General features: G+C 42.2%; 1 protein-coding gene across 1 annotated transcript in view; it reads right to left on the bottom strand.

The window, feature by feature from the left end:
• Positions 1-12,241, bottom strand: part of klhl14 (kelch-like family member 14) — a 238,511-nt gene that overhangs the window by 42,427 nt on the left and 183,843 nt on the right. The window contains exon 6 of the mRNA XM_070875956.1: positions 5,344-5,502. Within this exon, the coding sequence (XP_070732057.1) occupies positions 5,344-5,502 (159 nt within the window). The remainder of the gene's footprint in view (positions 1-5,343; positions 5,503-12,241) is intronic.

The following is a 12,241-nucleotide window of genomic DNA, read 5'->3' as shown; positions in this document are numbered from 1 at the left end:
AAGTTACCGTGGTGGGCCTTCCAGGCCGGGCACAGGAAGTCGCGTCCCGTGTTGGTTAGTACCCCCAATCGGGGCACTGGGGAATTTCTACCCCTAAATTACTTTTTAATCAAAGTGGTTCATATAATTACATATATTTATGGAGTATTTGGTTCTGTAACTCCTTCTAGTCTCTCACTTAAGCATAATTGCCTGGAAGTTATGTAGCAATTCTCCAGTGGGAGAGTGATTGAACCCTGAAGAAAGTGTAAATGGCTAAAAATGGCCATTTGTGCTGTTTCTCATGATTTTCTGTCAATCTTCCAACAAAGGAGATCAGGAAAGCCCCCCAGGAATTCAGGGCTGTTAGTTTACCATATTCATACAAATATTAATAAATGATTCCCTTGATACAGAGGATTACTAACAGTATTTAAGGGTTAGCCCTGTGTTTCGCTCCCACTGTAAAGCTGGAGAATTTCATTTGTACATTAAGCATATACTGCCTTAAATAATGTATGCTTTTGCTAGCTTCTTGTACGCTCATTGTTTTCAATGTCCTCAATATTTGCTCTGCTCTATTTTCTGTTGCATATATTTGAATAATTGATAGCTGATAACTATTTAATCTTCATTGATCTGCAAGCCTTCATGGTTTGAAAAGTGCAGCAGTAATAATTACCATTAGTATGTACCATAAATGTCCTTTCAGGAATCAATTTTACAGGGTACATTTTCTGACAGGTGCTCCAGGCAGGTGAGACCTTGAGGTTGGAGCGCGCAATTAGAATATATTTATGGATTCACAGAACTAAGTCAAAAATGTTAAAATGGATTGAATTATTCATTTGGCAAACTAATAGAACAGGGACAGCTCAAAATGTGCGAAGCCTTCCAGTCATGGAGGTGATCCAGTCTAGAAAGAGCTATATCAGGCACTAATTTAGCAGTGAAGTGCATTGGTACTCTGTCCAATAACTAGTCAGTAGCAACTGCAATAAGATAAGAATTCTATCTACCTTGTTATATGTTATCATTAATGGGCCCAACTTTGGTGGGCATACCGCCCACTACCGCCCGCAGAACGCCCGCAAACCGCCGAGAATTGGGCGGTCCACCAAAGTTGGGCCCATTATCTTTTAATTTATTTTCTCTCTTCCTGCATCAGCCCCACTAGCAGGATAACCCAGGACAGCATTGTTCTGTGAGCACACTGCAACTTGAGCAGGTAGCGAATTTCCAATCTTAGATAGGAAATAATTGTTTAACAAAGGGGGAAATTGCCACAGAAGCATTCTTGCACACCCCTGTAGGCTTGTTTTAAGGTATATTGACAAAGGAGTGCTTGATGCAATGCATTGACAAGGTCTGGGAGCAGGTTGTCTGCACAGGAAATGGTATGAATGGTGAGAGAGGAGGGAATCTAAGGAGGGAAATAATAAAAAATTGGATAGAAAATAAAGGAAAAGATTTTAGATTTATTTTTTCTTCCAGCTTAATACATTTCCTTGTTACATTCACTAACTTTGCAGCCACAAGATACCATACTGGCAGTGCAGCCTAAGCCACATGTACAGTAGCAGGTAGCTGCTGTTGGGAAATGCATTGCTGAATTCTGTTACAATTTTCAACAAACAGTTCTGTTTATATTTTTCCAATATTGCAGGCTAAGGCTCTTAAAGAGTGGCACTAATATACAGATCACAACTCACATGTCCCATTGTTCCATTTTTTTCTTTACTATGGTGCCTTTTGTTCTTACTAGATTAATTGAAGGACCAAAAATAAAGAGGCTTATATTTTGGACTGGTGCTGGGTCCCAGGAAAATTCAGTTGATTGCCTTGTCAGCAGTGGAGAGTTATCTTCCCTTATACTGTTTGTGTGCTGGCAGCAGCAGGATTACGATGGAGTATCACACTCACTGATGGAGCACTATCAGTATAAAAGCGGCTTTTAATAATGTGCTAGTGGATCTCCTTTCATTTTACTGACAAGATGTCAAATGAACTGAGCTATATCCATGAAACTTTATTATGTAAATTAAATCCTATTAATTGCAATGGTCTTCCCCGAAAATGTATAAATTAAATGAAAATGTGACTACTTAATGGAATGGGGTTGTTGCAAAATTTATTGATTACATAAAAGCAACGGCTGTTTGATAGCAATGGGGCTGCTATTTAATCAAATTGGTTTGTGGAAATTTATAAATAAAATGAGTGGCTATATAATAGAAAAGGTTTGCTCAAAAGTGCATTCATTTAATAAAAGAAGGAAATAGAACAGGCTTCCATCAAAATCATTAAATAAGAGCAGGAAATCGAACAGAACTGTACTGAAATGCATTAATTAAATTAAAGTGGAAATGTAAGTAAGTAGTGAAAAATAAGTGACCTAAAATGTATTTTTTAAATAACAGCAGTAAATTGAATAGGGCTGGCACAGTTAAGTAATTTAATGTGGAGTGGACTGTGAATAAGCTATAAACTATGCAGATTAATTGTAGTAGAAATTAATTAATTTGAAATAGATAAGTAGAGGTTGCACAAATTGAGGAAGTGTGGGTGATTACAGCAGCAGGTTTGAAGCAATGTTCCTTGTAATTCTGTTTGGTACATGGGCCCTTTAACTGGCTGTGGGGCCTATTCAATTTTTCACGCATGCGCAGCATAGCGGTAACGTTGGTCTGAAGCCCAATTTTCAGCAGCATTATTAGCAGCAATGGAACACAAAGGCAAGAAGGAGCAAAGTCGCAGCAGAGATGTGGAAGTGAGGATGGGAAACCTGAAGAAAAATTGTAAGGGAAAGTATACAAATTTAAAAGATAATGGGTAAAATAATTTGTGGGTTTAGTGCCGGCTGTTACCACCCAATTCATGGAAAAAATGGCGGCCGCCACACTTTTGCTCACTGTTGGTGGGTCCCGCAGTGGCCGCCATTTTCAGCTCGCTTAAAGTATTGTAATAAGTTGGAATGTGACATAAATTGGTGTACAACGCCGAGTTGACTCCCGCTCATCCATTTTCTGGTGGCTTTCCAGGAAGCCTGCAGTGTTTGTGGATGAGTTAACCAATGGGTGAAACCTTGTGATGCAAGTTTTTAGTTCAGAACTGAACACCTACACAAAACTGCAAATCCCTCGATGGATTCCCAGTAAATAAAAAAAACAAATTTCTAAAGAGCATCAGATTGGCTAGAACTCCACTGTAACATTTGAAGATCATCTCTGGTAAGATCTCTTTTATCTTTATGATAGCGTCACCAGAACGTGACCACCTAGCAAATTTGGACTCAACTGCTTAAGATTTTAAGGAATTATAATTGATCTTTTCAAAATTCCATAACCATTTATCAAATAATTATTTTGTGTCGCGTATGCAAGACCCACTAAAAGCTGGCACAATTACTACACATTTAAACATTTTCAAGAGTAACCACTGGGGAAAGATTAGTGTTACAGAGTCTCAGATGCACTAATTTCATGAACTACTAAAAAAATTAACAAACATAGTTATTAATTGGATGGCGGGTAATATTGTTGTAGCAAGTACGACAACTGTTCCGTACATGGCCTATAGGTTTGCTCCTTTCTTCCTCGTTTCCCTTCACTGCAAACGGGACACTGATACGACCTTCCGTCGCCTGCTGAGCTTAGCACTGGAAAGAGCGTGTTACACCACAAATTCTCTGCACCGCTGATGTTAATTAGCAGGCAGCACCAAAATACCGTTGGCGGGCGGCCATTCGCTTTGGCTGGTGCTGTTACCGGCAGGTTTCCAGCGTACTGGAATTTTTGGCCCATTGTTTTTAACCTGCAGGGAAGCTGTAAAAATTGACGGCCAGGTAACTGGAGATATTGTTGTTTAAAGACCAAAAATATAATGGAGGGTGGTCCTGAGCAACTGGTGTCACAGCACCACCAGTGATGGGAGACCTGTAACTAAAGCATGGCAGGCAGATAGGATTTTCATGTTATATTAAAACATTGATATCCCTTTAATAGCTTTTTTCTTTATAAATGTTTATATAGGGAGTTTCCATTATGGATGTTGACATAAAAATCGTTCCTGAAAAATCATGAGAACGGGAAGTAAAGTTTTTGGACAGGATATGTGCACAGTCTCAAAATTTAAAAAAAAATATAGATAGGAGTATGTTTCAAGGCAGAACTGAACCCCATAGACACATGCTGGACTCATCCTCTGGCCATATCTAATGTTGCAGCAGATCCGAAAGAAGTTCAAATATACTTACGAGCAATGTTCTCGCTAATTTGTTTGGGTGCACGACCCCTTTAGCTGGCTGCGCAGCCCATTCAAATTATCGAGTATGTGTGTGTTTTTTCCATTTAAAAGCCAGCGAGTGACCTGCGCGGGACCTCCAAACCTTTGCGCAGCCAGCAGCTTAACGGGAACATTGCTTACAAGCTGATTCAGGCTTTACACATCCCCATTACTATTAATAGACCAATCTATGGGCTCAATTTTCCCCAAATAATTTTTTTGGCATACTTGAAGAGTTAAGCCCGATTTTTTGGGGCCCAAGTACGGCAAAAAAAAAATGTTGTAAGTTTCCCCGTTGGATCTCTTCATTTTAGCATGGCCTAACCCAACCTTTAATTTTGGGGATGGAGCTTTGATCTGTGCCAAAAAGATCGAGCTGCCATGGTAACCAGGGACACAATGCGAGCTGAGGCTGCAAAGTGAAGCATACAACCAGCTCCCAACACATTAAAAGAATTGAAAAACACATAGCACCAACTTACCTCCAACCCCGCCCGAAGGCTGTATGGTCTTCTCGGTTGCCGGTTCGGTTCTCTCTCTCTCTCCCCCCCCACAGCACTGCCCCCCCCCCCCCTCCCCCGGATGGGACCGGACTGTGTGTGTGAATCGGGGACCGAGAATGGGACCGGACAGCCTTCGGGCGGGGTTGGAGGTAAGTTGCTGCTATGTGTTTTTCAATTCTTTCAGTGTGTCCGGGCATCTGCTGCGCTGCTTTCCTTAACTCTAGAGAAGGTTTTTCAGGATAGGCCACACACGCTGGCCTAATCAGAACTGGAGTAACTCTCAGCTGGCCAAACTTCCCTAAATGGCCAGTAATGGCGTAGGTGGCTAGTTACGCCCCCGTTGGCTGAAAAAAAAAATGTACTTAAAAATGTCATAACTAAGTGAGTTACGCTGGTGCAAATTGATTGGTGAAACTGGGGATTTTTAAGTTAGGCCAGAAAAAGCAGCCTGCTCGAAAAAAAACAGCGCAAATACTGGGGAAAATTGAGCCCACATAATTGAGCTTCCAATGCGGTGGCCCATGTCATACATAAAATCTGTTCTAATTCCAGTTCCTTTATCTATAGTAAAACACACCTTTTAAATGGTTTCCTCCAATAGCGTACAGACGATCATTCACCACAGCCAGAACATGAATTGCCCGTTTGGTGTTCATGTCCTGTTTTCTGGCCCATACATCCATTATTGGGTCATAGCAGTAGAGCCACGATACATATTCACCATTATGAACACCTCCTGCAAGTGAAAATCAACATTGAAACTATTATTATTGTACAATATATCACTTTTCATATGATGACTCCATTTCACTAGGGGAATGTACTCTGTCATTGAATATTGAGAATATGAAACACAGGTGTAAGATTATAGCCTGGAAATTACTGAGCAGTATTATCATACGAACTCTAAACACACACATTCAATTTCTCTTTCCACTAATTTAACAGAAGTGTAATTTAGAAATTACAAGCTGATGCCTTTGTTAAAATAGTAGAGATGATAATTTAATACAAGCATGTTATGTAAGAACACTGGGATTGATACCCTGACAAGAATATTCATTAAGGGCACCAGATGAATCCTTAGCCGTTTCAACTTAACTTCTCATCAAGGAACTGTCTGGGGTTTACCACCTAGTCAGAGAACAAAATCATGAACTAAAAATTGTTTATTATCCTTATAATCAAAGTTAGCAACACTGAAATTTAAAAGTTGAGTATGCAAATATTTAATAGACAGGATCAATTGATGAAATAAATAATGGAGGTTAAAAAGGCAGTTCAGTTATGTCACAGTATTTCAGCATTGTTTGCTGATTATAAATTTATATAATTGAGATTAGTGTCTGAGATTGAAATGAATTGGTGAGTTAGATTCCTTAGATAGGTGACAAGTTACCACATTAGATAACCAGTCTATTGAATCATATCTATATGCTTGTATTGAGCAATATTTTCACAACAGATGCAACCTCATCTTTATAAGCCAGCATTTTTGAACTGGTAGCCTTGCTTTCCTCTGGGAGGATGGCGTTAGCCTGCTGAAATGTCGAAATGATGAACTTCTGTCTGTAGAGGTGTTAGCAACTCCTCCTAGATCCTTTGCATCCAGGTAAATTCACCTTGCATGATGATAGCTGTATAACTGGCTTAAATCTTACCTCCCTTTATGAAACACTTGTATCTGCCTATATCTGATTGGTTTAACCTACAACCATACAATTTTAACTTCTGTAACCTTTCTCTTTCTGTCAGAGATGCACTTTCCAATTTTACAGAGACACCCTTCTACATATATTAAACAAAGAACTTCTACACATTCTATTATAAAAATTACTACAAGAATATTCGGGTTTATGATATAGTAGCAATAATGGAGACCTGACTCAAACAAGGGGAAGAATGGACACTTAGGGCTGCACTTTCGGCTCAGAAGTGCCTCAGTTTGCGCCTCGGAGGGGAGGTAAAAGGTGATTCTAGGTGTAAAGCCGGGTGTCCAGCTTTTACCGCCTGGCCGGCAAATTTGGCTCATGGTTTGCGGCGGTGCAAAAACTTACTGTCTTGCCATCTAGTTTCACTGAGATCTTGACGTCAATCATCATGCAACGCTCCGCTACCACCCTGGATGCAAAATTCGTCTCTAACGCCCGCCTCAGGAAACGTCTGAAAAACCAGGCGTTCTCAGGGTACAACAGGCAGTTATGGCAGCATATTTAAATGGAGGGATGAGGCTCCTACATCGCAGGTCACATTGACTGCAATGGTTGCACACATCACACTGCATGAAGCTCTGACTTGCAAACGGCACTTTTACCTGCAATTGCAGTGCCCTTACAATGTCAGTGAGAGAATGTAATGGGGGCATTACGAGTTTGATAGTGTATCATGCTCCTCGCTATTGCCATACGGCTTCAAACTAGAACTTGGCCGTGTCGGCCTACAGATGAGGAGAGGCCGAAGATGTCTGGGGAGGGGGGCTTACCCCCCATGAGTTTACAGGCACTAATGCTCAGATCTCCAGCTCTCTGAGGAGCAGTGTGTGAGAAGGCTGCGCTTCCGAAAGGAAGTGCTGACAGAGATATGCCATTTCCTACAGGCAGACCGATGCCTGCACTACTCTGGAGGCAGCCTTCAATACTCCCCTCAACAGGTTTCCAAATTCATGTTGCACAACTTGGCCATCAAGAGGGGCCAGGCAATGCCAGTGGGGATTGCAGGCCCACCTCAGGAGGAAGGGGACGACGAAGAGGAGCCTGGCGAGGCCCCCATTGGATAACCACACCATCCACGGCGGGGAGGGGGGGCAGTATGGAGATGCAGCCGGGCCAAGAGTCGCACGTCGCCAGCTCATAATGGACCAGTTCTCCTAAATGGAGGAAACTGAGGGATAAAGCTAATACTGGACACGCTATATGCCCCCATAAAAGCACATCTCCGGTGAATATTGGAATGATACACAAAACACCAATGGCAAAGGATGAATCATAAATTTTACTGCAACAAAGTAACAAAAACTCCCCCCCCCCACCCCCCACCAAAATAAAACCACACAATATACAACGTTATGTTGCAGGGCACTGAGCAGCAACGAAGTTCCTTAAATCAACAACACTTTTTTAACGTCACAATTTTCGGCTGGGGCGCAAAAACTTCATTGTATAATGCCAGATTTTCCGACCCTGATCATGGAACTTCATTTTTTGCCAAATTTTGCAGACGAGAGCACAAACTTTTTCCAATGCCGTTCCGGCACATTACCGCCCCAAAATCTCAAAAGCCGAAAATCCTGCCCCTGATATCCCTGGCAACAATGTATTCAGGAAAGCTAGGGAAGGAAAGAAAGGGAGGGGATGGGGTGGTAGCAGTATTGAACAAAGATACTGTAAGGCACTAGAAGGGGATGATGTACTTGAGGGTTCAAAGACAGAAACTATTTGGCTAGAATGAAGGAACATTAGAGGATCTATTACACTGCTGGTTGTATACAAGAGGCCACCAAGTAGTGGGAAGGAGGTAGAGGAACACATTTGCAGGAAAATTACAGAAAGATGCAAGAGCTTTAGAGTAGTGATCTTGGGACACTCTAATTATGCTAACATAGACTGGGAAAATAACAATATAAAAGGCAAAAGGGAGGAATTCCTGAAATATGTACAAGAAAACTTTCTTGATCAGACTGTTTCCAGCCCAACAAGGAAGCAATGCTGGATCTAGTTCTGGGGAACAAAGTTGAGCAGGTTTCATTGGGGGAGCATTTGGCAAACAGTGATCACAGTATCTTTAGGTTTAAAGTAGTTATGTAAAAGAACAAGGACAAATCAAATGTGAAAACACTCAACTGGAGGAGAGGTAAATTCAGTGAGTTGAAACGTGATCTGGCCCAGGTGGATTGCAATCAAAGATTGGCAGGTAAAACCATAAATGAGCAATGGGAGGCCTTCATAGAGGAGATAGTTTGGGTACAAACTAGACACATTCCCATGAGGGGGAAAGGAAGGACATCCAAAGCTAGAGCTCCCAGGATGACTAAAGATATATGGGGAAAAATTTGTGGCCGCCACAAAGGTGCTGGTGTCACCAGCAACTCGGGTAAACAGCCACTGAAAATGATTGCAGCGCTACCCAAGAAAAATGTGTTGGGGGCTACAGATTTTTAGCCCAGTGCTAACATACTATGTAATGCCATCATGGTGGCGTTAGTGCAGGCATGGAAGTCAAAGTTTGCTTTCTAAAGTGGCACTCCAGCTTCTAACAGCCTCTGGAAGCAAGGCTTTGGAACTTGCAAGGGATTGTGGGCAATTAAAAAGGTTATATGAATTAAAGGGGCAATGCGTTCAGAACCAATAAAAATTAAAATGAGGTGAAAAAAAATGTAGTTTTCAGCCCTTGCTGCCTTTTAAAAACCAATTACCATTAAAAAGAAGTCTCAAATGGGAATTCTTAAAGCTGAATTCCCTTCCGAACCTCAAAAAATGGGAAAAGTGCTTCAGCCCTAACACAAATTTCTCAGCAAGACAGGGAAGGGGCACCAAGGCCTCACACGCAGCATTCCAGCCTTGTGAAGGAACAACACCGCAAGACAGGTCCTCTACCCACAGGGGCCAGGAGGCCCTCTAGAAAGAATGATTTGGGATTACATCACCGAGGCCATCACTGCCAGCAGTGTCACCCCTATCACTTGGTTCCAATGCCCAAAGAAGCTCCATGACCTCAGATCAGTGGTCAAAGTTAATGAATGCATCTTCAAAAGCCATCTCCTACCAACTAAATGACTAGCCTCACACACTGCTCAATGCACGACTTTCCCTCCAATCACTCACCTACCAACAATCTGTACCAATCACGAGGCACGTCACCCATTCCTGGCCTCACCTCACCCTCTTGGATGAGATGGTGAAGGGCATTCTTGGCAGGGGCATGGCTGAGGCCTTGGCCAGCGGTGGGACAGAAAGGATACAAGATGCTGGTATTCTCATACGTTGTCCTCTTTCTGGCATGCACCTCTTAAGTTCCCGGCCTCCTGTCACCACAACTCCACCCTTGTGACTGCCTCATTTCACACACCCAGAAAATGCAGCCTGCCCAGCCAGTGGTTGGTCAAGTAGAGGGAGAGGAGAATGGAGAAGAAGAAGAAACACCATCACTTGATTTGACACACTCAGCCACCAGCTGGGAGTGTCAACCTGCAGACCATTTACAGTGTTCCCCACTGAATGTCAGCAGACTTCCACTAGCCATGCTACAGCCACTGGGGTAACATTGCGTGACATCAGTAGGATAGGCAAAGGCTCACACAAGACAGTCATTAAGGGAATGCATAAGGGTGATGAGATGATTTCTTGATTTCATATTGGATGGATAGATGTATAAAGTTGGATTGGAAAGTTTGCTTTGTGGTGGCTTTTATTTCAGCATCGTGGCCAAGAGGATGCTGTGATGGTCAGTAACAGAGAGAAGGTAAGGTTTGGGCCTAATGTTGAAAAAGGAATTGGGGTTGTAGTCACTAGGACTGCAGGCGGATGATTCTATCCCAGATATCCCAGCCGGAAAGGGGCTGTCCAGATTTCATCATTCCTTTTGCTTCCTCCATTTCTGCTTCATCCTCTTCTTCTATTCCTCTTCTGCGTCTTCCTCTTCCCCCTGTGAGCGGATGCTTAAATCTGAAATGACAGCATAAAATGCTGGAAATACTCAGCAGGTCAGGCAGCATCTTGACCTGAGACCTGAACATTGTTTTTCTCTTGCCATGGATGTTGCCTGACATGCTGAGCATTTCCAGCGCATTTTGTCTTCTCAGAGGCCTTCCTTTATCATCTGAGGCCTTGCAAGTGTTCAGCAGCACTCCCTACACACTTAATTTTTTGTTAACATTTATTGTGCCAGCAAGCTACTACTTCAATAACAAAACATTTTAAAAGTCCTAAAGCTTAGATGGAAACTTACCTGAAAGATGTGTGTGCCCCTTTAAAAGGTGCTGACTGCACCTCTGTGAGTCTGCTAAATGCTGGGTTTACCTGGACTCAGCACTAGGGTCGAAGTGTGCTGTGGTGATGATAAGTCAGCGTTGCATGTCGACTGACGTCACCACTCTGCCACTTTTCTTTGCAGGGCGCTACTTCTTAATAGCAGTGCTATCGGGCCTTTGAAAATGGAGGACACCGCGGGACCCACCACCAGCTGGCAAAAGACCGGCGGCTGACCTCTTTTTGCCATTTTGTTGCCGATAACGGTTGGGGTTAAGGCCCTGAATTTTTAGCCCATAGAGATTAAAATGAAAGAGAAAAAGGAGGCTTATGATAAGTGTCAGGTTCATAGATCCATAGAATAGAATCGTAAAAATTTATGAAGGAGGCCATTCAGTCTACCATGTCTGTACCGACTGAAAAAGAGCTATCCAGCCTAATCACACTTTCCAGTTCTTGGTCAGTAACCCTGCAGGTTACGGCACCTCAAGTGCATATCCAAGTTTCTGCCTCTACCACCCTTTCAGGTAGTGAGTGACAGACCCCCACCACCCTCTGGGTGAAAAGAGTTCTCCTCAACTCCCTTCTAATCCTTCTACCAATTACTTTAATTCTATGCCCTTTTGTTATTGACTTCTCTGCTAAAGGAAATAGGTCCTTATTATCCATTCTATCTAATACCTCATTATTTTATATACCTCAATTTAAGTCTCCATTCAGCCTCCTCTGTTCCAAAGAAAACAACCCCTGCCTATCCAATCTTTTATAGCTAAAATTCTCCAGTGCTGGAAACATTAATATCCTCTGTACCCTCTCTAGTGCAATCACATATTTCCTGTAATTTGGTGACCAGAGCTGGACACAGAACTCTAGCTGTGGCATAACTAGTGTTTTATACAGTTCAAGCATAACCTCCCTGCTCTTATATTCTATGTCGCGGCTAATAAGGGAAAGTATCCCATATGCCTTCTTAACCACATTATCTGTGGATATGCACTCCAAGGTTCCTCTGTTCCTCTACACATCTCAGTATCCTACCATTTATTGTGTGTTCCTTTGCCTTGTTAGCCCCCTTCAAATGCATTACCTCACACTTCTCCAGATTAAATTCTATTTGCCACTTATCTGCTCACCTTATCAATCCATTGATACCTCCCTGGAGTCTCTAGCTTTCTTCCTCACTATCAACCACACGGCAAATTTTTGTTGTATCTGTAAACTTCTTAATCATGCCCCAACGTTAAAGTCTAAATCATTGATATATACCACAAAAAGCAAGGGCCTAATACGTCAGGGTAAACTTTTGGAGATAATAATCCAGGACCAACTAATTGGTAATTGGAAAAATACAGGTTAATAAATGAAAGCCAATACGAATTTGTTAAAGCCAAATCATGTTTGACGAACTTAATCGAGTTCTTTGATGAAGTACCGGAGAGGGTTTGTGAGGGTACTGCAGTTGATTTATATATGGACTTTCAAAAGACATTTGATAAAGTACCACTTAATAAA

The sequence above is a fragment of the Pristiophorus japonicus genome, chromosome 1 (genome assembly GCF_044704955.1).
Source record: "Pristiophorus japonicus isolate sPriJap1 chromosome 1, sPriJap1.hap1, whole genome shotgun sequence".
Taxonomy (NCBI): domain Eukaryota; kingdom Metazoa; phylum Chordata; class Chondrichthyes; family Pristiophoridae; genus Pristiophorus; species Pristiophorus japonicus.
This window is presented reverse-complemented; position numbering and strand designations above follow the sequence as displayed.